The following is a 26,973-nucleotide window of genomic DNA, read 5'->3' as shown; positions in this document are numbered from 1 at the left end:
TGTCAGTTTAAACCCTGATAAGTGGAGTGGCAAAGACACATGGACTCTTATTTGAGAGATTATGAGTTTAAACTCCGGATGGGAGAAATTCTTTGTTGTAATAACAAGAATATTAATTAGTTGGGTGGCTTAGCTTCTAACATTTATTTTAAAAAAGAAACCCTGATAGGTGGTACCAAATAACCTAACAGGTCTTCCACATCATTGTTTGGCAGCATCATGTCATAATATGATATAATTAACTATTAACTGACAGGATTTCCCAATTCAACCAAGTCCAGTTGTTAAGGCACCAATATAAAACTTTTCTCAACTTGAGAACATACCCTAAACTGGAACTCATCGATATGTCCATCTTCATTGCTGATTCAATGGGATCATGGGTACCTAATTCACTAGGAGCGCTTGCTTCTTCCATTATGGAAAAACTGTAAGGAGTAGTTGAATTAGAATGCTTAGCACTTTCCCTCATTTCAGCATCGCGCAACTGATATACCTGCATTACAAATTTCATATATTAATTAGAAGAATATGTACTACATATAAAAATTCATGTGGCGGTGTATGTGTATCTGTTTTTTTGGTACCTTCTGAAATAGCTCGTAGTTTTCTTGACGCATTGCTGCAAGCTTTTGGTGGAGGTCCATATTTTCTTGATGCATCTGTGTACCCTATAACATATGTTGAAAATCTAGTTTGGTCAGCTTTTCTCTTATGTGTAACTTAACTTGCATGTTAATTATTAGGTTGAGATGTTTTTGGAATACATATTGTCTATATCTTATATGAATTGATTATTTAAAAATGTAGCTGGTGAGTAATTGCACAGATATAATTATATGAACTTGCACTTTATGCATCCCTTATTTGTTGTATCCTTGTATTTAAAATGTATAATGGCACAGCTGATATATACCTTCTTCCTTAGCTGTTGCAGTTCACCCGAAAATGCTTGGTCCTGTAACAAGGAAGTCTATATAGTTTTCATTTTCTTCAGTGACAACTATATATTTATATAATTCAATGAACAGAGTTTATACTCACACAATCTGTACCTTTTTAACTCTTATGACTTTTAAGCTTGCCTCAAGTTGGTTTTCAAGGTTCTGTAAATCCTTGGCATCTATACCGGCAAGGTCCTCGCCAGTTAACTGCCTACACAATATTTTGATTACTATGCTTGAATTGCTTAATGTAAGACTGTTAGAAAGCAAATTATAGAGGGAGAGAGAGAGAGCGTCTTTTGAGACAGGCGATTTCTAAACCTAGCTGCCATCAGTATCAAACACCCCCACTCTCTCTCCTCCAACCAGCCCACTCCAGTCTGACTCATGTCCACCGTGCTAGTCAGCTTTCCATCTCCTCAGAGAGAATCGTCGGCTCCGACTATCTCTCCATCTCCATCTACATCTCGACTTTGACTGTTCCTCGTCTTATAGCTCCGTTAGTGAAAAGTGCAAAAGGAAAAGCGAAGGAAAAGAGATGTAGCCCCTCCGTCTCTTCCCTCTATCTTCTCCGGTCGCTACTAAATCCTAGATCTAAAAGACTATTTCCCTCCACTTTCTCCAACCAAGTCGTCACCCTAACCCTGTCATTCTCTATCTTTAAAGCCTCATCATAACTCTAACCCTAGGTAGGGTTAGGGGAGGCTGCGGCTGTTGTCGGCCTCTCCCATTCGCTGCCACCACCACCACCACCACCCAAAAAAAAAAATGTAGATGCTTCCATCTTTGTGTTGTTGGTCGGCTAGTGTAGTGGAGAGTAAGAAGGTGAGAGAAGAGATTGACGACGCTTGAAGTTAATTTGTTAGATGTCGTGTTGTTAGCGGTGTTGTTTAGTTGTTGATGTGTGTTTTAGATTTGTTATGTTATTTGGATGATGGTGTTGTCATGTGAAATGACGGATGCAATTTTATTTTTATTTAATAAAAAATTATATTTGACAACCACTATCAAGATTTTCAAAGAGAGAGAGAAAGAAAGAGAAATTATGACCCTGCTGGGGGCTCTTCCAGGGGCGGAATTGTACAAGGATGCAAGTACAGTACAAGTGGATTTAATTATATCTTTATCGGGTGGATGTTATTTGATGTTTTGTTTGATGTAAATTTATTCACATGTGCAATCGAGGATTGAATCTTAATCATTGTTTAAATAGAATAACTAGTGTTAGAAGTAAGATATTAGAAGTCAGAAGTAAGTTAGTAGTAAGTTAGAAGTAAGTTTTTTTAGATAAAGAAAAAATAGCTCTAGTTCTTGTTTCATTAATCATTTTGAAGTTACAAAAGATATGTAACTACATAAGAAAAACAACTCTGCTCAAAATATTTGAGCATAAAGCAAATGAAAAGGAAATAAAGAAAGCATATTAAAGAAAATAAGAAAATAACTGAAAATTTAAGTATGCACAGTAACTAAGATAATTAAGCTAATTTATTTTGATTGAGTTTCTATTATTGAACTATATCTCTATTGTGCTAATTTATTCTTGTTAAGCTCTTGTTAATTCTAGTTAGTTGTAAGTTAGAAGTTAGCAAGTAGTAAGTAGTCAGTATAAGAAGCATGGGTGTAAACAGGCTTTTTATTTATAATATATGTTTGGTAACTACTACCAACACAGTAACAACATTCGCGAGTTATTTGCGAATAATTCGGAAACGGACACTCTATGAATTAAATAACGTATACAATGGAAATTCTCGTATTTAACGATTTATTTGCGAATTATTTGTAAATTTAACGAATTTTCTGCATAAATCGCATTTTATTCGAATGATTCGTCACTCGCGTTTTATTCAAACTTTCAGACTATTTTCTTTTGATAAACTGCCTTTTGGTTTAACAAGTGTTACAAAAATTGCTACTAATAATTGCTTTTTTCAGTTACCCATGTGAGCTGGAGCCTTACCACTCCGTGTCAGATGAAAGTTTTTTTTTTTTTGTTTGAGTCATGCGGATTCCTCGGGTTTCAAATAAAATAAAAAAAAAGTCATGTGGATGCCTCTACAGAGTTTTTCTTTATAAACAAACAAATGTAGACAAATGCATCAGATATATGAAACATTCATAAGGTCATATTTTGTTGTGGACTAAACAGTGAAATAAGGGCTTTAGATTTCACTTATTCTATCAAATGTGGTTTAATTGAGTCGGACTAAGACGGAATAAGCCGATCTTTAAGTTGGACTAAATTGGCCTAAACTAAACCATCTCTCTAGATGGTTTAATTTCAATTGAGTATGAGTCCTAACTTTTCATTATTTTTAATCACTTTTTAAGAAATATAAAATAAGTATTTTTTTTTCATTTACGTATAAGGAAACTTATAACTTTATCAATTATAGAATCAACATTTTTTTTAAATGACATAATTTTTTAAATCAACAAAATAATTAAATAAACTAATTTTTAAATTGTACTACAAAATAATAAAATTTTTGTTCATCAAACTAACATATTTTTGACAAATAAATTAGTACACATATAACTTTAATTAAATAAGTTCATCAAATACAATATGCTTCTCTAAGATATAGAATTCATTTATACATAACTCATTTTCTTGTACAATTTCTTTCAATCAGAAAAGAAAAAAAAAATACGAAGAATAGTTTTATTATTGTTATTACAAATTTTGTAGGACAAAATAATTTGTAATATCAAATCATGTCTTAAGTCATCAAATTCTTACCAAACAATGGAATAATTTAAGTCAATGTATAACGTTAGATATCAACCAAACATGAATAATTTATATTGACTTAAGTTGGAATAACCAAGTTGGGCCTCACTAACTTTAGTCCACAACCAAACATGACCTAAGCGTTTTTTTTTTTTTTTGGTTTTTGGTTTTTGGTTTTTTGTTTTCTTCTTTATTGTACCGAATCATTTCTGAATTATATCCGAATTACGAATTTTTGATCCGATCAAACTGAACCCAAACTAGGGCTGTAAATGAGCCGAGTTTGAGTGAGTTACCCCCAACTCGAATTCAGCTCATTTAATAAACGAGCGATTCAACTCGAGTTGAGATGGTTATAATGAGCTATAGAGCCAACTCGAACTCAGCTTGTTATCAACTCAAACTTAGCTTGTTATCAACTCGAGTTGACTCACAACTCGTTTATAACTCGTTTAACTAGTCAAGTTCTCAGGTATTGTCATACACTAATATGTGTTTATCTATACACAAACAATTAAAATGACCTAATAATAGTTTATCTAAAATATATAAACAATCTAACACAGAGATAATATGTCAACTCAAAGCAAACAACAACTTAGAATCCAACAATTATACTTGCTAGTAATTTTATTTTATCTAATGAAAATTATACTTGCTATTTGTTGCCAAGGTTTAAAAAAAATAGAAAGCAAATTACTAGGTAGAAGATCATACCGATTAGTTTCTTGCAAGTTGTGCATTTCGTGCCTTAAGTTTGCCGGTTCCTTCTGCTCATTCCATCCCTAACAGTTTGTTGTTTCTTTATTTAATACCTTGTTCTCAATTTAAGAATAAATAAATGATTACTAAACAGGTTTGTGCAACAACATTATATTTATTTATTCTTGTTCTCAATTTAAGAATAAATAAATATAAATTGTACCGTGTCAGGCGAATTCACATCCCCTCAGGTTACCTGACTGAGTACAATTGAATCGAATGGTCTGAAATTGAAATTTTTAACATGGCACCAATCTCAAAGCACAAATAGTACTGCCCCAGTTCCCCCTAACGCCATCCCGAGCACCCATTGGCTGAAATTAAATCTGGACTGTCCATTTCAATTGTGTTGAGTCAGGTACCTGGGAGGATACGGATCCGTGTCTGGCACCGTTTCTTGCTTTCTAATAGTGTATTGATTAAACCCGTCTAGGGCAGTCCGTTCCCGGTCTGCCCGTGCCCGAGCCCGGGTATAGGTCCGGTAAATGGGTACGGACAAAAAATGGGTCAGTCACCATTTTTTGGGCAAAAACCCGACCATACTCGGACCGAATTATACCTGTACCCGACCATACCCGTGCTCGTGTACCTGTGTACCCGTGCCTGTGTACCCGTGCCCGTACTCGTATACCCGTGTATCTTTTTTTTTTTAAATTCAAAATTAAAAAAAAATCCCCCCATCAGCTACAGTATATGTATTATAGATATATGTGATATATGTGATGCAAGTCCAAAATAATAAAATTTAATAATTAAGGTCAAAATTACAAATTAATATTATAGGTATGATATATGTGATGCATATATATTATAACATGTTTATAAAAATAATAAATTTGAAGTGTGTTTTACTGTTTATAAAATGATTTGAATCTTTCAATGATATAAAATTGATGGTTGTTGTTATGTCACCTAAGGATACTTAAATTGTATAAAATTTGATCATGGAATTATTTATATGTCATAACATATTTCACTTATTAACATATAACATTTTTTTTCACTTATAAACATATAACATTAGCATTCATCTTATATGTATATGTATATACATATATATACATACATGTATTATATTATGAGGAGGGATCAAGTTACAACACTTGAAAGTTACAACAAAGTTACAACATCATTTTTTTTCATTTTCAAAGTCCAAATCGTCGATCCAAACCGTTAGATATTCAATCTATATTAAAATGTGCTTGCAGACCAAATTTTACATTTTTTGAAATTTTTTTGCTATTTATTAAGATGGGTACAAAATCGCTGTTTTTATTAAAATTCTGCACCATTAAAAACATCAATTTTGTACCCATCTTAATAAATAGCAAAAAAATTTCAAAAAATGTAAAATTTGGTCTACAAGCACATTTTAATATAGATTGAATATCTAACGGTTTGGATCGACGATTTGGACTTTGAAAATGAAAAAAAATGATGTTGTAACTTTGTTGTAACTTTCAAGTGTTGTAACTTGATCCCTCCTCTTATATTATATATACATATATTATACATATATACATATATACACAACACATGCGGCCATATTTTAAAACACTAAATATATGTATATGTATATGTATATTAAATTTTAAAACACTGAATATATTGTACTAAAACCTAAGTTATATATAATTATATGTAAATATATTATATATACATATATTAATTAAATTTAAGCAACATTGTTTTAAAATAATTAGTAATTGATTTAACCTATTAAAAATAAAATGAACGTTTAGAAAATATATTATCAATTTAAAATGTAAACTAAAAATTTTGAGATATAAATAAATTATGAAACTATATAATTAGAATGAGAATTTGAAAATAAAATAAAATGACTCGTGTAAAGAAATAAATAAATACATTTGTACTTAGTCGAATAAACATACAAATTTTCGCAAGAATAATTTTTATATATAAGTTACAAATTTTATTTATTTAGAAATTATAAAGATGCATGTGACTTGATAATTTTATGTATATATATATACTATTTGATATTGAACTATTCAGATTTTAAAAGTTGAATTATAAACATGTAATAATATTTATATGACACTGTAAAAAAAAAACCGGACCGGACCGCCCTGCCCCTCAAGGGTACAACGGACACGGATATAGGACGGGCAGGACACAATTTTTAAAAAAAACCCGGAATGTCCGGCCCGAAATACCCGTCTACCCGTGCCCGTGCCCGGATATGCCGGCCCACCCTGCCTACCTGAGAGCAAACCACTACTTTCTAACATATGAGCATGTGCTGTTTGTCAGTATGTTTTCTGTAAATTAAATCTAAGTTGTACCGTGTCTGGCTTTAGTGCGTCCCCCGGTGTCCGGTCTGTGTTTTGATCCGGGACTTTACCCTGGGTTCCTGTAGACACAGAATTTGTAACCGTTCCATCCTGAAATCCATATAAACAGAGAATTATATTCTTTTAGGAGGGGCTTGTTTGTTTCTCATGAATTTATTTACATGTTCTTTTTTTTTCCCCATTTGTTTGGCAGCCTATTATTCTAAATCCATTCATTCATAAAATCACAGCAGATTTATTTCATATAGTGTCCTGCCATTCTTTTAGAATCACAGCAGATTTATTTCCCAAAAAAATGTGCTACAACTTTGAAAACAACTTACTCTTTGCATTAATTGTCAGAGGAATTTGGCACATAAAGTTACCACAACTTTTACTCTTTGCGTTAATTCCAAAGCTTTAAAAATTAAAAACAAACTGGTCATTTTGTTGTACTGTGTTACAGCTTAAGCAGTTTTGATCAGATAAAAATTTAATAAAGGTCACTAATACTGTAAGCACTCTGCAGTGTTAATATTTCTGTTTACTAATAAATATATATAAAAATGCTAGAAAAGATGATGCATTTGACCTGCTGGTGCTCCTCATATTGATCCGAAAATTCCAATTCTTGGGAGGGAGGTTTCTGTTCGAATTGGCCTGTTTGCTGGAACAAAAATGTTTAACAATCGGAATTTGCTGGGCTCAGCCATAACAGCAAGTAACATATAAAGTACTTCTGATACAAAACTGATAGTAAAATTAGCTAAAAAAAAATTATTGGACATAACCGCAGTGCAAGCAATTAATTATTTTGCATTAAGAAAATGAGTTGTCAGCTGGACCAATTTGGTTGTTAAGTGTGTATATTTGATGGAGCATGTTTACACTTGCTAATGTAGATTCATCGCAAAACTTAATATATATTTCTCATCTTAAAACTCGAATATTTTTTATTTAAGATTAATAAGTCCAAAATGCACCTTATTAACTTCTAATGATCCTGGAGGTTCTTCTTTAGCAGTATTTTTGTATCTGTCAATTACGCTTTTCATACTGAAAATTTGATCACCTTCGTCAGATAATTATGAAGGAAAGAAAAACACAGAGATATCACATTGAGAACTATCATAAGGCATATATATATCTTTATTCAACTACACAATATTCAAAGATATATAACTGGATCTATAAACTGATCAGGTTTAATCTATAGAACAAAATTGATGCTTCGGTACTATTTTGCTATGGTTGTTTTTCAAGAGATGAATTTGACTAATTTACTAATACTTTTCGAGAGATTAGAGATGAAAATGACATAATTATTCTATAGTACCTCATCTTACATAAACAAGAAGAAACAAAAAAATAATGATTTTACCTATATAAAATGCATAGATAAAATATCCTTAAAATTCAACTATAATTAATATACTCTTGCAAATTCAACTATAATTACTAAAATCTTAATGCGTAAAAATATATATGTTCATGCAAATTCAATAGAAACGAGAAGAAAAACATAAAATAAAAAAAAACTTAACCGGCTTCGATGAAGTATATCTTAAACTGACCTGGTATTGCAATATTCATACAGGCGACCTGTACTTGAGAAGACGATGATGCCAACCTCTGCATCACATAAAATAGAAAGCTCCCTGGCTTTCTTGAGCAACCCATTTCTTCTCTTTGAAAATGTCACTTGTCGACTTGTAGAATTGTCTATTCGCTTTATTTGAATCTTTCCCCTACCCATTAAGACCGGCAAGATGAGCTTTTTCGTACAATTGATTCACTACCCATTAAAGGTCGGCAAGCTGTGCTATTCCAATTTGATTATTTTGATCTCCTTTGCTTAAATTAGGGCCTCGAAAGTGTGATTACAGCCCCTAATAATAGAAATGCAAGCTATTTTTGGTTTAATCTAAAAAGAGCTAAAAATGTAATTTCTTATATAATGCATGTGAATATTATTCGAGAGGGTCTGGAGCCTGTCCAAAGGTCTTCGGACTGAATCTTGTCCGAAGCTATTCAAACCACACGATCGATCTGATCTAATCAAAATTATATCTAGTTGATGGCAATGCCTTGGATGATGTTTCTACATATTTTTTAACCATTAATTACTATTTTTGGAGAAAACATATATATTGGTAATTTGGTCAACTACGTATACGTGGAATTAAACATCTAATTTCAGTATTTTTATTGTTTGCTTTCGGTTAGATAAGTTTTATTTCCCAAAAAATCTGAAGTGATTTTATAGTGGGTTCTAAAGATAAACAAATATCGAGCACAGCGAGGCTTCGTTGTAGATTGGGCGGTGCTCTGGATGTTTTAGGAACCATTCGGTTAATTAATGATTAAATGTTTCTAAATATGAATATATACGGAAGTCGTTGAAACAATTTTGAACTCTTCGCGTTCAATCATTTTCATTATATATAGCAATTTTGTACAAATGAAAGACTTACCTGTCTGATAAAAAAAGTAGATGATAATTTTTATAAAAAAAATTGTAAAAAACTTTCAATTAGAAATGTCTAAAATGTCTTTAAAAATAAAATAGATATCTATTTCCAAGCTTTAAAAAGACATTTGTAGAAAGCTCTCAAGTAATTTACAAATTTCTATCAAAACATATTTTTAGCAGCGTTCTAAATAACTAGCTATAGCTACGCAATAGCTTAGTTATAACGCTATTGTTGGTCTCAAAGGCACTTAGAGGGGTGAATAGGGTCTTCTTAATTTTTTTAATTTAAGTTAAATTAACTAATATGTCTTGAAGTTATTTTTGACGAAAACTTGAATAACTTGGTCCTAAACTAATATTTAATGAAAGAGTAGAGTTTAGAGATACTTAACACAAGAGTTGTTTACGGAGTTCGACACTAATGCATACGTCTCTGGCTCCCGCGATTTTCGAGATGACACGCCTTTCTTTATCCAATGAGAAAGAATGAGTACAAGGTGAAACCGGTGAACTCTTAGTCTCTTCTGGAAAGTTACACGGTCCGAGCACGGAATGGATCACGAGCACTAAAGGCTCAAAGATAACAAGGTGAGCAACAAAGCCTCAAGTGAATAAGTGAGAAAGTTGATCACGCATGATCACTCTAAGAGTTTGCATATTAGTTGAATAAGCTTGAGATTGAATATGAATATTAAAGTTCGAGTGCACAAGCAACAATGAATTTTTCTAGATCTGAAAATTTGTGTTTTGAAGTTAATGGTGGCTAGAATGATAATTCGAACCCATATTTTGCTTCCATTTATAGCGACCTGATCAGAATGAAGTAATTTGGTTTTAACCGTTATAATAGTTGGCCAACTTACGGCGGGTTTGGATGCCATTAACCCTAACGGTAGATGGACCATTACAATGGTACCATAAAAGTCGGCTACTAGAAGTTTGGGGGTGCCAACCGATTTATACTGTTACAGGGACCGTTATCCTGATTTAATTTGTGGTACAACGGGTTAATTAACCGTTGCAACGGTAGGCCTTACTTAGGTCTAAGCTTATTTTAAAATTTTTACAGATTATTAATTCTAATCTTGAGATGATGCTTCTGTTGCCCAATACCTAGTGCTTCATGACTGCATCCTTGATAAGTATAGTAATCGTTCATTTATCCTTGATGTGTGTATAGTATTCTCTATAGTCATGAACCTGCACAATATTTGAAGACAATAAAACTGTAAAATTCAATTAATATATGTTTTGCAAATCTTGTCAAACAGACAAGTAGTTTTTGGCACAATCTAACAATCTCTCCCTTTTGACAATTTTCAAAACATATATATCAAGTGAGTACATAAATTGGTTATTCCCACAAAGTTTAGAACCTGAAACATTTTTCTTATATTGCATGATGCGCAAATCCGCCAATGAACCCCACCTCCTGCCCCACTTTGGTTACTATCTCTACAAATACCTCTACACAATCGTCACCGAGCACCGCCCAAATGGCCTAATCACTGTTGGCGGGATCATCACCAAGTTAGCTAATGCCCTCCACATCGAAGGTGCTGATGAGTTGATTATGCGTGATGCGACGAACACTTCCTGGCTTAGCACCGGTCTAGGCAAGCAGCTGCCCCTTGAAGAAGACATAGACCCTACTCGAAGGTCAACATGAAAGTTGGAGGGTGTGCCAACAATCAAGCTCTCACCGCCGGGCAGACCCCACGCAGACCCCTCTACAGCACATGCAGCTTAGGACGGTCCCACCAACCAACACCTCATGGATTTCATGTAACAACAAATAACACAACTCAACGTAGGATGGGATGCTCGTTTTGCGACATTAACCACTCATGTCAACTCTCACTTCAATTCTCTCAACCTCCGCCTCGACGGCATGTAAACTCAAGTTGACAATGCCGAGGAAGATGCTTACTTCGCAAGGTGGTATAGCACTCAAACCTATGAAAGCAATGTCCAAGGTGACGACAAACGCGATGACCCTCCAACCCTCCTCGTACACGATGCTCCCGTCAAACAACAGCGGCGGCGCGCCTTCCAAATTCGGCTAACTCGCCTCCACCTGAGCAATGAGACGCTTTTGCCTCTCCCTCCACTCCATGTCTTGTAAGTTTTCATGTTTTCTTTTATTTATTTTTTCTTGTGTGAATTTAAGTATTGAGGATAATACTTTATTCAAGTTAGGGGGTGGAATCGAAGAAAATTATATCTGCATTTATGACATGTTTATTTTTCATAAAAATTGCATTTTTAGGTGAAAAACTTGTGTGATTGCTAGAATTAAGAACTTGTTTGAAAAAAAATTGGTTATGATTTGGATGACTTTGAAAAATTGAAAATAACCTCATATTTTATCAAAGAATTGCATAGAATGAGATGTTTTAAAACTTTAAAAAAAATAAAAAATTAGATTTTATCGAAAAAACATTTCAAAACCAGAGTATGCCTTTTAAATTGGGAATTTAGGATTTTAAGGAAATAGTAAGATTGAGATATCCATATGTATGAAAAAATACCTTTGGATGTGTGTATTCATGATATTGTTTGCAAAAATTGTTGAAAAAAGTCATATTGAAAATTTTTAGAAATAAATTTGGACTCCACTTGTCTATGTTACGATGTCATGACATACTTATGGTTATGAGTCCTTGACACTTTGCTTCGCTAGTTTGCCCGATAAAGTGGTCAAGTTTATACCACAAGTGTGCGTTCGTGTCATGGAAGGGTTAAACTAAGAGCATGCAATTACACTTTTGAATTAAAACGGTTGGGTATGGTTAACTACCTATAACTAGTTGGTTTTGTATTAAGGATAAAGATAATAGTGTCACAAAAAATAATAGCAATAAAAAGTAGAATTTTGCATGATATCAACACACAAAGTCCACAACTTTCTAGTACAAGCTTGTTCCAAGCTTGGGGGGGAGCAAAAAGAAAAATCACCACAAAATGAGGGCATATTTTTGGATGAAAAATGAAATATTGGTGAATTCAAGTGATTAGTTTTTGCAAATATTAAGGCATCTTTGAATATAAAGTTTAATTAATCGAATTATGGTGTGAATTAGAATTGATCAAGGAAAGTCCAACTTGTTATCCAAAAGGATTCTCAAGGTTTTTAACAATAGCAAGATCATGTGATTTTTTCGCACTGAAGAATATAATTGGAATTTTGGTTAGTTTAGATACCGGCCTGATACCTAAGTTTGAATTTTGCTTGAAGACAAGCAAGGTTTAAGCTTGGGGGATTTTGATAAGTCCAAATCATATATACTTTTAGCATGAGTTTAACCTCAATTACTTGACCAATTTCCTTGTATTTTAGTATAGTTTAGTTTATAATTATTACCAAGAATCAAGTTACTGCCTTTTGTTTGATCTAATTGCAGTTTTAGAGCATTTGCATAATTGGTGTGGTCTCTGAGGCACTTTGTGCGACTGCACCCACTTTAGAAGAAGTCGCGGATCAAATAGACAAGTTTCAGCCAAGACAGAGGCTTTGTGCGGCCAAAGTGTTGGGTTTCGGTAGGTGCCAAAACCTGTTTTGGCTTAAGCTGTAGAAAGACCGTAAAATAAAAATTTTACTTCTAACTTAAGCCGTGGGTTAAAAGGATATGCTGAAAAGACCACCGAGAGTGTCCCTCTCCAGTTTTTCATTGCCAGGACATTTTAATCATTTACAAATCTACTCCATGATTGATTTCTAAAAATTAAATCTATTTAACAATTAAATAAATTAATATAATATTTATACCTCGTTTTCAAATTTCAATTAGAATGTAAAACCAACTCTCCTCGGAGCACTAGACGTCTGATGCCTCTATCGGTTATCTATCAGGACTAACTGGAGAGCGGTTTATTTCTTTTGTCAGAAATACCGTAAACTGTGGAATTATGCAAAAACCGAATTGATACGACACGATACGATAACACGGAATTAGTAATTTTTCTCTCTACCCTCATCCCTTTATTTATAGGCATTTGAGGAGGTTCGGCCAATGACTAAAATGCCCCCAAAGTTTAGCCTATTTACAAAAATGCAATTAGATGGCAGTTTTGAGAGAAAGAAATCAATTTTGATTTTTGCACTTTGGCCCAAAAGTCAATTGAATTGTTTTGAGCTTTAATTTTAATTAAGACTTTAATGCTAATGGGCTTTAAGCTCATAATTTAAATCCATAATTAACAATTAAAATAAACAAAGAAGAGTTTTCTCCTCCAAGAGGCTCCACCAAAATTTGACAAAAATAAAATAGATCTCGGCTCCAATAGAGGAAAAAGGAAATAGTGGGCAGAGAGACTCAGTTCTTGTAAATTAGATTGTTTGACTTATTATAGGTCTAGAGTCTGGCAATTATATTTTTCAGGATAAGACAATAGTCTGAAACTCAATTTTTGTGAATTAATTTTGAATTTCTAGAATAAAATAATTGTCCTATTCTGTGCTTAATTAGATCTGCCCATGAGTGTAGGTAAAGTATTGGGACTTGCTATTGTCATAATGGCTAGTTTGAAATTTCTAGTCTTAGAAGGCATCATGTTTGAATGGCATGTCAGGTCGAATTTGGAGGTTGGGGGCTTCTCTTGAAACTAGGATTGAATGATGAGAGTAAAATGAGCTTCGATCAGGATGATGGAATTTGCCTGTCGAGTCTACAGCCGTAAAATGGCGCCAGGTAATTTGTTCCTACGTATAAAAAGCCTGCAATTTATCTAGTTAAAGCCCAATACTATCCGAAATCCAGAGTACCAACTGCACCCAAGAAATGGGCTTAATTTACTCCACTGATCCAAAAACTCAGAAATGGGCCTTATTTTGCTGAGCAGCTTAACCATTACTAGGCCCAATTTAACACAACTCTTCCATCACGCTGGAAGGGAAAAAGATCTGGGGTCGTTCGTGCTGTCGGCTCTATTCGACCCTCGACGAGCCATCGTTCCAACATCAAAGCTTCTATAAATAAACCCTTCCCCGCTCACTGAATTTCACTCTCAAATCTTGTAAGAATCCAACAGATGACCTGGCCGGGAGGCTTTGAGCTGGAGAGGTAGAGACAAGTGTCTCTCTTTTGTTGTTTATTCCATGGTCTTTGGAAACCCTATAGAGGAGGCTAGTAATGGCGAAAGCACGAAGGCAGAAGGGCGAGGAACAGAAGCCAGAGAGCCCAGGATGCGTACTTCTTCACCAGAAACTGTGCCTCTCGATCGATGTGGAGAGCAAGAGGATTTTCGGGTGAGAAATTTTGGGTAGTTCTTGGAGAGTACGTCTTTTAGGGTTGCAATTGTTGTTGCTACCTGACACAATTGAGCTTGTTTTCACTAACAAATTACTCAATTTGGTACATTTTTTTTCGGATGTGTGCTTAAGTTTCACTGTGAAGAGATGTAATTTTCTGGGAGATATTGGATTGACTGGTATAATCTTTATTTTGTCTTGTAATGATGAAATATATGATTGTTTGGTTAGTTAATTCGCATAAAAGATCTGCTTTCTGGCCATTTCAAGTGTAATTTTCATAATTTGGTGATTTTGTTATAATAACAGTGCTTACTAATTTAACTATGTTTTCCTTCTTTAAGGTACACTGAACTGAAAATCCTGCTGAGAGAAGGCACCGAGCAAATAGCATTGAATGCTGGCAACTTGAGCATTGGTAGTGTCACAGTAGATGGTGAGCCACCTAATTTTAAATACTTGCCTCATTTTCAAGACAGTGGTGAAGATGAAAGGAGATGGTCTTCTGTTGAGTGCTCCAACTCAGCTGCTGATGCTGCTTCCTCGCTTTACATATCCACTCTTGCCAAAGAAGCATCACCTAACCTTGTTATCCAGTGCCAGAATTGCGACCCATTGTTGTCTAATGGGAAGGTTGAAGAAAACACAGAAAATGGGGCAACTGTAGGTTCCAATAATTGTGATGAACAAACAGCTGACGGTTGTAATGGCCATTCGGAAGAGAAGGTAAATTTTCTATGTTAACTTTTTGCAATACGTATTCATAGAAGACCATGCATTGTCATATTTGCATGTTACACCTCACTTTATTGAGATATTTTCAAATAACACATCCTGTAGTTTAGTTTTAATGGGAAGGGTTTGTTCTTTTCAGTGTGGACAATTTTGCCACTAGTATAGATGAATTCAAGTGAAGGTAAAACCATATGAAGTGGGGTTGTATCTCGTGCTCAGTGGTTATATCTACTGTTGAAGGAGCAAGCTTTTTATAGTTCAAAAATGAAAATTTTTGTGTGCATTGTGTGATAATTCCTTCAAAAAGTTCAACTTTCGACAGTTTCAATTTACCTAACATGTTTAGATGCTAATATGAGGAATATTAGTTGCATTTTGCAAATATGGTGATTTGTTGGGTGTAATATGAAGAAGGCCTTTCAAACTCTGCTTATCAATGCGGATCTAGTTTTTGTGTTAACATGTTTGTGCTTTATACTGGTTTGAGTATAGGCACATAATGTAAAGCTGGTGCATATTGATTATTCTCTAGAGGGGTCTGAGACAGGAATCCATTTTACAAAAAAATTAGCCCATACAAATAGTCAACTTGGGAGGGCCTGCTGTTGGTTCCCTTGCATGGATTCTCTTAACCAATGTTGCTCGTAAGTGATACTTAATTTTTTTTTCATAGTGGAACACATTGCAGTATCCTAAACTTTTCGTCTTTTGAGTAACTTGAAGTCTAATATGCTCTCGTTTTCATTTCTTAATGCCTAGCTTTGATTTGGAGTTCACTGTGGGAGCTGACTTTTTGGCTGTAAGCAACGGTAACTTACTCTATCAGGTATCCATTGGCACTCTATTCTGTCTTAATTGAAACTGTAAATGTTGGATTTCTTGATTTATTAGTATGAGGTTCTATGATCTAACCAATAACTATAGTATGGTATTCATTGATCTTTTGTGGTATTGTTAATTTTTATGGTTTCCTGGGCTCTTTGGGAGTAATTAAATTATGACTTGCTGTCATGATATTATTTGTTTATTCTTTTCATGAAATTCAAATCTAGAAGATTCATTTGTTAAAACAATTTGATCTAGGTACTTACCAAGGATGACCCTCCAAGAAAGACGTTTGTATATAAATTGACTTCCCCAGTCAGTGCTCATCATATATCCTTGGTTGTGGGCCCAATCGAAGTTCTTCCTGATAGCCACAATAATGTTGTGTCACACATGTGTTTATCTCCTAATTCACCAAAGCTTCAACACACTGTGGGGTTCTTTCACACTGTATATAGGTATTCACAATCCAACATTATAGTAGAAGGTATATCTATCATTATTCTCTTCTCATTTGTTTGCCTTCTTTTGTTATTAAAATTACAGCTATTATGAGGAGTACCTTGGTGGACCATTTCCCTTTGGTTCATACAAACAGATATTTCTACCATCTGAAGTTTTAGTATCATCTACTAGTTTGGGGGCATCAATGTGCGTCTTCAGCTCTGATTTGTTGTATGATGAAAGAGTTTTAGACCAGGTTGGTTCCATCTATTATATATACCTTACTGGTTTTTTTTAGTGGTCTTGTAAAAGCTGTGGTGTTATTTTCTATTCACCCATAGATGATGTCTATTTGACCACTCTGATGTTTTATCTAGATAACAGTTTGTCTGCCCAGATTGTTTGGATATGACATCAGACCAGTACATCTCCAGGGGTTCAATACTATTTAGACTTTTGGTCTCCCTCATGCTGCTGAGGAAGTTACTTGTTGTGTTCTCAGTGTTGTATCTTTCCTTTGTTATTTGCTTTATGCATAATCTTTCCTCTGAATCAGGCAATTGATACTCGGATAAAACTTGCACATGCTCTGGCAAGACAATGGTTTGGAGTGTATATGACTGCCGAGGATCCAGTTGATGGTACACATTCTAGATTTACTTCTGTATAATATTGGAAATTGCATAGTGTATATATTTAACCTCTGAAGAATATGTATGCAGAATGGTTACTGGATGGATTGGCTGGCTTCCTGACAGATAATTACATTAAGCGGTTTCTAGGAAATAATGAAGCTCGCTTTCGGCGTTTCAAGGTTTGTCATCTTCCTGTGCCTTTTGCACTGCCTCCAATATTAACCTAATTGAATTTGCTTCCCTCCTCTTAAACTGCTTTATTGTTAGGCCAACTGTGCAGTTTGTAAGCTTGATGTCAGTGGTGTTACTGCATTGAGCTCAGCTGCTGCTTCGACTGATTTATATGGGACTCAAGCCATCGGATTGTATGGGAAAGTTCGTTCATGGAAGGCTGTATGGACTCCTTTTTTGCTGTTAGTTTTTGCTTTTATGAAAAGCATAGCCACTCTCTTATTTGACATTTTTTGTTTTAGGTTGCTGTTCTCCAGATGTTAGAAAAGCAGATGGGTCCTGACTCTTTTCAAAAGGTAATTGGGTTATTACACTGCTTTCCACAAGTTCAGTTTTTTCTCTTCACGAGAATATTGGAGGTTAGAATTTTTGGAATGTGAATTATTTTCTTCATATTTTTTTGTTTCTTGCTTCCTTATTCTCAGATCCTTCAGACAACTGTTGGGAGAGAGCTTGGTGCATCCCGGTCTAAGAAACTCAGTACCAGAGAGGTTAGTTATTTATCTAGTAAGTTTCGTATAGACTAGTATGGGCTTGGCCTACAATGAACTTGCTGGTCAGGTTGACGTCCAGCCTGTTAGGTCGATTTTAGATGACATATCCAACTGTTGGCCTTGAATTACTTTAAGAATCATGAGTGATGCATGCATATCAGAAATCTTAATATTTTATATTTGTTTTGTATAATAAGATCAAGATGTAGAAAAGTTACTTTGGCTGCATTCACATTTCTTTGTTATTTGTGTACCTCTTTATCTTGCACAAACTAACTGTGATTTGTACAACTTTTTACAACTTTTTACATGCATGCATTTGTTGCGAAGTAGATCAAATTGGCTGTTCTAGTTAGTTGTTTGAAGCTCACATTGGGGATTAATGGTTGAGCTCACCAGTCATTGGTCAATTATTCTAGTGATAGTGAGCGTAATATGGGTCCAATTTGAATCTCTTTTACCTTTAACTAACAAAATTCATATGTTTGTAAATAACAGAAAATGTCATATTATAAACAACAATAACAACATCAATCTTGTGGGTCCACTTTTACTTTGAACTTTGTACATAGGAAATTAAACATGTTAAGATTACAAAGACCAGACTTGTCTCTAAGATTTATGTTTGGTTTTGTTATGCAAATTTCGACTGTTGTATTATTGATATTTATTGACAGCACTATTGATTAGACTCCATTTATGGATAGACAATTTCATTCTATCTTACCTTGCGTCTCTCTCTCTCTCTCTCTCTCTGTTTTGTTTTTGCTACTTATAACAGTTCAGGCACCTTGTGAACAAAGTCGGCAATCTTGAGCGTCCTTTTCTAAAAGAGTTTTTCCCACGGTGGATTGAATCTTGCGGCTGTCCATTGATAAGGTAAAAAAAATTATACATTGTTTCCCATCTATATTAGCTATACACGTTACTGAATAACGCAACTCTTGTGTTTAGAATGGGTGTTTCCTACAACAAAAGGAGAAACATGGTTGAATTAGCTGTAATGCGGGATTGCACTGCAGTAAACAGTGGTTTTATATCAACTGATAATAACTCTGGAAGCGAGAGTGTCATGAGTGGGAAAGAAGGAGGTGATGGTGGTTGGCCTGGAATGATGAGCATTCGTTTACACGAGGTGGAAGGGGTATATGACCATCCTGTTCTCCCATTGGCTGGAGAGACATGGCAACTGGTGGAATTGCAGTGCCACTCCAAGCTATCTGCAAAGCGTAACCCAAAGCCCAAGAAAGGCGTGAAGGCTGATGGCTCTGATGACAATGCTGATCTTGCTAATCAGGATGTCCCTCGTGCTGGGTCTGTCACCTATTCTTTCTTTAACACTTGATTTGGAGAGCATACTTTACTTTGATGCGCTTCAACTCTAAAATATACTGCTCTGGTTTTTAGTGCATTTATTATCAAATGTATTATCCATTTACAGCATGGATTCACCATTGCTGTGGATAAGAGTGGACCCAGAGATGGAATACCTTGCTGAGATCCATTTTCACCAACCTGTCCAGCTGTGGGTATGTGCGCAACTTGAGATTCAGATTGTTGTTTATATATAACATGGCAATGTCTAGAAACTGGTTTGTTGTCCTACTGTTCAGATTAAGATAATTATATTATAATATGAGGATATGAAAACAAAAATAAATACCATTTGCTTTTTTAAGTATGAGAAGTGTTGGTTGTTGAACTGTGTTCATAAGTGTAGACCATCAGGGTGGTATTTATGGAAACATCCTTATGTCTTTTTTTTCTCATCAGAAAGTAGTATAGACCTCAAAAAAATTTACTTTAACTAAAGTAGGATTATATAACGTAAATTCTTCTGAATTTAGTAATTTGTTGTCCCTGCTGGCATTTTTGTGCTAATATTTTGGGATTAAGGTTGAGCTAGTGTTCGCTGAGTATGAGGAGATTCTTTTCTGTTGTCTTATTTTTGTTTTTGTTATATGTCAAACATTGGTAGATTAACCAATTAGAAAAGGACAAAGATGTTGTTGCCCAGGCACAAGCAATTACAGTGCTGGAGAAACTCCCCCAGCTCTCCTTCTCCGTTGTTAATGCTCTCAATAATTTTCTCCATGACTCAAAGGTAAATCTGTTAATGCTACATGCAATATTTCTTTATATTTTTGTTCCCTTTTGTGATTAGTTTTTTAATTTGGGCTTCATAGGCGTTTTGGAGAGTAAGAATAGAAGCGGCATACACATTAGCAGTGACGGCTTCTGAGGTACCATGCTTTCCTTTTTCTTTCTTTATGCATCTGTGTGGTTCCTAATATAAGTATATAGGTGCTGATCTTGTCTATTTTTTTTATTAATATGCACTCATTTATGCAGGAAACTGATTTGACAGGCCTACTCCATTTGGTTAAGTTCTACAAGAGTCGCCGATTTGATCCTGATATAGGATTACCCAGGTTCTTTCCTTTACTTCTCCAGAAGTGTAAGAAAAATGTTATTAGATTGTTGATGCACAAGTTAAGATAATATTTTGCTCAATTGCAGACCTAATGACTTCCGTGACATACCTGAATACTTCGTACTTGAGGTAATGCAGTGAGGTAGGAATAATTATTGGCAAAAATACTTGCAGAACAATGTAGAATAACAGAACCAGGCAAATGCTAATATCTTTTGATAAAGTTTTTTCTTTGGTTTGGGTTCTATCCCTTGCTTTACTAAATTATATTTACTCATTTGGCTGTGTTAAGAGATCAAGGGAACTAAATTGAACTAGTCCTTCTCAGTAATTTGTCTCAAGCATGATCATGACTTAGTTTAGAAATATGCCAATCTTTTTAGGCAATACCGCATGCAGTAGCTCTGGCTAGAGCAGCCAATAAGAGAAGTCCAAGAGAAGCTATCGAGTTCATTCTACAGTTGCTGAAGGTATGTTTTACTCTACTGATATGATATATGCTAATCATTGCATGCTTACCTGTTTGCAATTATAACAAGATGAGTGTGATATGAAATTACATTAAATGTTTTTATGCAAATAGTAAATTGTTCATATTGTTTGTTTTAATATATGTATGCTTTTGTGTGGCTGAATTTGAATGCTTGTTTTACTTATTTTATTTTCTATTTTTAGAACTAACTTAAAATCCATCCTGGTTAGGTTAATCCACTGTTGTTTGGGTTATTTTGATTTCAGTTAAATTAGCCTATGGGCCATTTAGGTTGAGCCATTATTCTCTTCTTTCAAATAATTTGTGATTTTACTGGTATTCGGTATTATTGAGTCATTTGGTTGAGGACATGCATGTCTGGTTAAGCTGTAGGTTATTTGGGTTTGCATCGTGTCTCATGTTATGTGTCGATTAGGTTTGCAATTAAGGTACTTTACGATGGTTACTGCAGAATTGATTTTGAGTCATTGCCAATAATTGCGAACTATTATATCCTGTTAGACCATCTTTTCTGTTGGATCAGATTCAGTGGATTCAAAATGCCAACAGCCAAAAGAAGAAATTCCATGCTGTGGATGAAAAAAAAAACAGAAAATGAACCAAATACTGATTGAAGGCTTACTTTAATATTTTCCTATTAGAACTTCAGTATTCCATTAAAAATCTGAGTTACTATACATCAATCTGGTTTTGAAGGTCAGACACTCAGGTTTAGGTCACAGGTTGATCCAGGAGTTGGGTTTGATATCGAATTTTCAACTTCACATATATACACATGATGAAAAAATGTTTTTCATTCTGGAAACCCATACTAAGATTTGAAAAGATTTGTACTGGTTTGATGTGAATTTTGGAAACGATTCACAAGTTTAATGTGAATTTACCTTGCAGTATAACGATAACAATGGAAACCCATACTCAGATGTATATTGGCTGGCTACCATGGTCCAGGCTATCGGTGAACTTGAATTTGGTCAACAGGTTGGTTTAATATATTTTCCAGAAATCATGATATTAGTAATCTGTAACTTTTAACATTTTGTCCATAGCTAAGCTAGTTAAATGTGATGAAGCCCCTCCTATTATAAGATTAGTCAGAAAATTAACAAGTCAACCATTTGATACAGAGCATATCCTATTTGAAATCACTTCTCAAGCGTATTGATCGGCTTTTGCAGCTTGACAGGTACTTTAGTAGAAAAAGAACTCTACTTCTAGTAAAACTAAAACTGTTACTGACCTGTTTGTTGACTTAAAATGTGATGCAGTTTCATGCCCAGCTATAATGGGGTGTTGACTGTAAGCTGTGTTCGTACACTTGCGCAGATTGCATTAAAAATGTCCTCTTCAGTATCTGTGGTAAGTACAAATATGCTCAAGTTACTGTTAGTATACTCGTCTTTTTCTTAATAATTTCACTTAATAATACTTCAATCACACATGTGCAGGGTCATATTTATGAACTAATCAAACCGTTTCGAAGCTCAGGGAACCCTTGGAAAGTTCGAGTAGAAGCAAGCAAAGTTCTCCTCGATCTTGAATTCCACTACAAGGGCCTGGATGAAGCTATCTTGTTATTCCTGAAGTTTCTTGATGAAGAACATTTTTTACGAGGTACAATTTGTTTAGAACACTATAGTTTGGTAAGTGTGATATTTCCTTTCTTGTATCATAAACATTTGCTTTACAGGAGAAAGCAAGCTGGCACTTCATGTTATGCATCTCTGTCAAGTTAATTTTGAAGCAAAGATGGATAATCATATATCATACAATTCACTAGTCAGTCTCCTTGACTTACTTTCAAGCAGAAAGTCGTACAACAATATTTATCTTAGACACCATGTGTTCTGCATCTTGCAAATTGTTGCAGGGAGGTTAGTGTACTCTTTTCTTAAAATGCCATACTTTGATTGTCTTTTTGTAACTGAAAAATTAATGAAGAGGGGAATCACTTAAAACTTTTGTTATCAGGCCACCCACCCTCTATGGTGTCCCCAAGCCAGCTCCTCCAGCACCGATTCCCAAAACATTTGGGGCAGCTGCACAAACCAGTACTGTGCCTTTGGAGCACCCAATTCAGGTTCCTCTGGAAGCTTCTGCTGATGTGCATCCTTCAGCTCATGTTCCTTTAGAAATTTCTGCTGATGTGGAGCTACTACCACAGTCAATTGTTGAACTTTCCACTGATGGAGAGCGACAGACTCGGGAGATGACTGTAGAAATTTCTACAGATACATCAAAGCACTTTGATATGCCCCCTGCAGAGAGAACGAGGCCTCCAGAACCTTCAACAGCTACATCAAAGCAAAATGATGATTTGTCACTTGTAGAAACCACACTACATAAAGAACCTGATGATTTACCTGTGGTCGAAGGTACACATTCTCGGGAACCTTCAACTGACACCTCAAAGCACTTCGGTGGTGTTCCCATCATTGTAGAAAATGTTAGGGAGTCGAATAGTGTTTCCCAAAGCAGTCAGAGGAGGCCAAATGTCCTTAAAATAAGGGTTAGGCAATCATCGAGCAAAGCAGATGGAAACAACAGGAATCAGCGTCAGACTCCAGGTCGGGGTAATGAAAATGAAGTGGGGCCATGTAGTTCAGTGTCAGTGGATGCACCAGCAAGGAGCACTAGAGAAACACCAAAGGTGAATATTGATGAGGCGAATTCGTTTCACAACCATGATTCTAGAATGACAACTAGCATTGCAAGTGCTAACAAACGAGTAAGCTTGCATGATGAGATCTCCAAGGATTTGCAGTGTACTGCTGATTCAAAAAATGAGGATGGCGGTAGTAGTCAAGCTAAGATTCCTTCAGAAGAAAAGGAGGCAAAGGAGAAAAGGAAGAAAGAAAAGAAGGAGAAGAAAAGAAAGCGGGAGGATAAAGCGGATAAGAAGGATGATCCTGTGTACATGGAAAGAAAGCGGCTGAAGAAGGAGAAAAGGCGGTTGGAGAAAGAAAGGGCAAAGATGGAGAATAAAGGTGTTGTAGCAGCTATATCTGAACCTCGGGTGGTGGTTAAAACTGTTGTGGCTCCAACTCCTGGGCCTAGTATTGTACCTCCAGTTTCAAGAGAAACAAATAAGGTGCAACAACAAAGTGTGGCCCCGAAAATTAGGATCAAGATCAAGGGGCTTGGCCTTGGCAGCAGTACCCCATCAGAGAAATAGGCAAAAGGGTTATGGGGAGTTCTTATGCAAAAGCAAAGCAAGAAGAAAAAAAATGAGAGTTTTGTTCCTTGTATTTGTTAATTTTTCTAGCTTAGGTTTGAGGCCTGTTTATATTTGGGGCGCGTAGAGCTAGAGTTCTCCTGTATGATATTCTGTGTACGAGGTTAGTCGCTGGAGAACCTGCGGTTGATAATTTCAGCTAGCCATGTCATGTTGTATACGACTGCTCTGGCTCACATATCATCTTTTGAGTCATATTTAGTATTTTATCTTATCCTTTATTTTCAGTTTTATAGCTTCGGAAGATTATAATTTGTACAAATAACACGGACGTTGGCAGTGTCAGTGTTCAGATTTAAAATGACGGCACTGGATACTACTTATAACTAGAGTAGAAATAACTAGATTATAAATTTGTACAAATATATTTATTACTAAATCCATTCCGTAGGTAGCGAGGTGCCTTAATTAAATACTTCATGTATATTGCGTCCACTAATTAGATCAACAAACCAAGCTTTCACTTCAAAGCAACATCTATCTATCTATCTATATCTCTCTCTTTATATATATATATGGAGTAAGGCTATGGTGCTATGGGTTGTATAGAGGATCTTTATGCAATGGCTCAATATTTGAGTTTTCAAAATCTTAATGGTCGATCCGTACTGTTCAACATGATTTTCATATGAATACGTACTTGCAAACCAAATTTTATATTTTTTAGAACTTTTTTACTAGTTTTTTAGAATTTTAGAAAATTATTTGATTTAAATTTTTTTGCACCATTCAGATATTATATATATATATATATATATATATATATATACAGTTTGGAAAATAAATAAAAAGAGAATGCGCACCAAAAAGTTTAGCGTAGCCCATGCAGCGAGCGAGTCGCATCTATTGAAAAGTTTCTCAAAAGTTGGCCCATATTATTAGAAAATGCGAGCTTTCAAATGATCAACTCAATGAAAAATATATCTCAGCAATCCTTCCGACTTTCCTTTCATATTGACATCTTTCCTATTGACGGGAGAGGAGAGGTTTCCATGTAGGGGTGCAAGCGGATCGGATACTATCCCATCTTTCCTATTGACGGGAGAGGGAGGTTTCCATGTAGGGGTGCAAGCGGATCGGATATTATCCTATCTTATCTAGATCACAAAATTAGAAAATTATGTACGAAAGAATTTATAGTTATGAGGTGACAATTATTTATTGTGCGGGTATTGTAGCGCAAAGATAATAGTACCCACAACACTGTACTCGCGGGGGGACCACTGAAAATTAAATGCAGAAATATAACTTTTTTCAGGGACTTCAAAATCTCCACAATTTTAATTTTTTTTTCATATTATTAATACCTACACAATTTTTTCTTTCAAATAAGATCCATGATGACGTACTTTCTGACTCGTCATCGCGTAAGTATTTATACCTCACCATACAAGTATTTATACCTATACTTGCAAGTTTTTTTACATATGACACTGAAAGTATTAATATCTACGTATTGAAAGTATTTATACTTATACACTGAAGTATTTATACGTATGAGATCAACTATTTTTGTTAGAGGAAAGCTGATACGGAGATGATTGGAGAATTCGAAAAGGAATAATCATACAAGTTATGCATCAAAGTATTAATATTATTTTTTAAGTGTTAATATCTTATCTTCTAAGTATTTTTAACTACGAAAGCATATATATTTCTAATTGGTTTTTGCATATGACACTGAAAGTATTAATATCTAAGTACTTAAAAGTATTTCTATCTATGCATTGAAGTATTTATTCGTATGAAACCAACTATTTTTGTTAGAGAAAGGTTGATGCGAAAACGAGTGCGGGGATTGTAAAAGGGAAACTATATAATTACTGGGGATCATAGAGAAATGATGTTGCTAGAATTTTAGAATAATAATTAGTTGAGACTATATCATTAGTGTGAACCATAATACATTATTCCTCTAAGTGTAGTACTGTAGAGCGGGTACTAAAATAATTATTCTTTAATATATATTATGAAAAAAATGATGTTATTTATTGTTATAAAAAAACTGATATCTGATTCGTATCCGTTTAATATCTGATCTGTATCCATATCCGTCTAATATTCGATTTATATTTGTATCCGAAAAATATAAACAGATATCCGTATCCATATCCATATCCGTTTTACCATTGTTCAATCCGTATCCGATCCATTTGCACCCCTATTTTCATGGGCATCAAATCAAAATGTCTGATATCATGTTTAATTAAAGTGTTCGATCTGCGATGAATTTAAATCCGCTCACACGAACTTTGACATGAATCGAACCGCTTAGACTGGGCATTGGGTGGATGTAGGGGTTTGCTCTCGGGTAGGGTACAGGTACCTCGGGTATACCCGGGACGGGTAGTCGGGTAGGGCGGGTACGGGTAGGACAGGTAATCGGGTAGAACGGGTATGGGTAGGTCGGGTAGGTTTTTAAAAAAGTGTACCCTACCTGTTTCAAACCCGTGCCCGTCTCAGGTAACGGGTACGGATACCTCGAGTACGGGTAGGGCGGGTAGGGTACGGGTATTTTTTTTTTTTTAGTTTTTTTCGTTTTTTAATACTGTTTTTTCTGTTTTTTAGTTTTTTTTTTCTGTTTTTAATACTATTTTTTTCGGCGGCAAAATAATTTTGAATTTTGAATTTAAAAAAACGGGTAAATGAGTAAAGGTACACGGGTAAACGGGTAAAGTTGGTCGGGTAAACGGGTGCAGGTAGGCGGGTTTCGGGTACGAGTACGGGTTGGGCGGGTTTTTTCCCGAATCATTGAGTCCGGTCCGTCTCAAACCCGTACCCGTGTACCCGTTTACCCGCCTATACCTGGGCACGGATACGGGTAACGGGTACGGGCCGAGTAAAACGGGTAATACCCGAACGGGTATTAGCAATCCACTAGGTGGATGTCGATCCGATAGATGTTGATTCTCACTATATTGCCGTTGAAAACTTCCCTTCCCATACTCATGTTGATTCTCAATAGATTTAAACAATTAAGAAA

General features: G+C 35.1%; 2 protein-coding genes across 3 annotated transcripts; one reads left to right on the top strand and one right to left on the bottom strand.

Moving 5' to 3' along the window:
* Positions 1-1,040: 1,040 nt before the first annotated feature.
* LOC144573735 (MADS-box transcription factor 27-like) lies at positions 1,041-8,632 on the bottom strand. The gene is made up of 4 exons (XM_078323485.1): positions 8,315-8,632; positions 7,733-7,796; positions 4,399-4,466; positions 1,041-1,155 (listed from the first exon to the last, which is right to left on the bottom strand). The coding sequence occupies exons 1-4, from the start codon at positions 8,494-8,496 to the stop codon at positions 1,041-1,043; spliced, it is 429 nt and encodes a 142-aa protein (XP_078179611.1). The 5' UTR covers positions 8,497-8,632.
* A 5,511-nt stretch (positions 8,633-14,143) lies between these two features.
* On the top strand, positions 14,144-24,215 carry TAF2 (TBP-associated factor 2). 2 transcript variants are annotated; one of them, XM_078323528.1, is made up of 25 exons: positions 14,144-14,461; positions 14,809-15,190; positions 15,692-15,843; positions 15,959-16,025; positions 16,283-16,482; positions 16,571-16,724; positions 17,025-17,109; positions 17,191-17,282; positions 17,371-17,496; positions 17,577-17,630; positions 17,760-17,825; positions 18,610-18,707; positions 18,783-19,142; positions 19,270-19,357; positions 19,807-19,932; positions 20,015-20,071; positions 20,181-20,260; positions 20,349-20,391; positions 20,646-20,732; positions 21,647-21,736; positions 21,883-21,941; positions 22,024-22,114; positions 22,204-22,369; positions 22,446-22,629; positions 22,727-24,215. In XM_078323528.1, exons 1-25 carry the CDS (start codon positions 14,346-14,348, stop codon positions 23,928-23,930), a joined length of 4,227 nt encoding a protein of 1,408 aa, XP_078179654.1. In that variant the 5' UTR covers positions 14,144-14,345; the 3' UTR covers positions 23,931-24,215. The 2 variants fall into 2 exon arrangements, with proteins under 2 accessions (XP_078179654.1, XP_078179655.1); XM_078323529.1 differs by lacking the exons at positions 14,144-14,461; positions 14,809-15,190; positions 15,692-15,843; positions 16,283-16,482 and having other exon boundaries at positions 16,009-16,025.
* The last annotated feature ends 2,758 nt before the right edge of the window (positions 24,216-26,973 follow it).

Source organism: Carex rostrata, chromosome 22 (genome assembly GCF_964058835.1).
Source record: "Carex rostrata chromosome 22, lpCarRost1.2, whole genome shotgun sequence".
NCBI classification, from domain to species: Eukaryota; Viridiplantae; Streptophyta; class Magnoliopsida; order Poales; family Cyperaceae; genus Carex; species Carex rostrata.
This window is presented reverse-complemented; position numbering and strand designations above follow the sequence as displayed.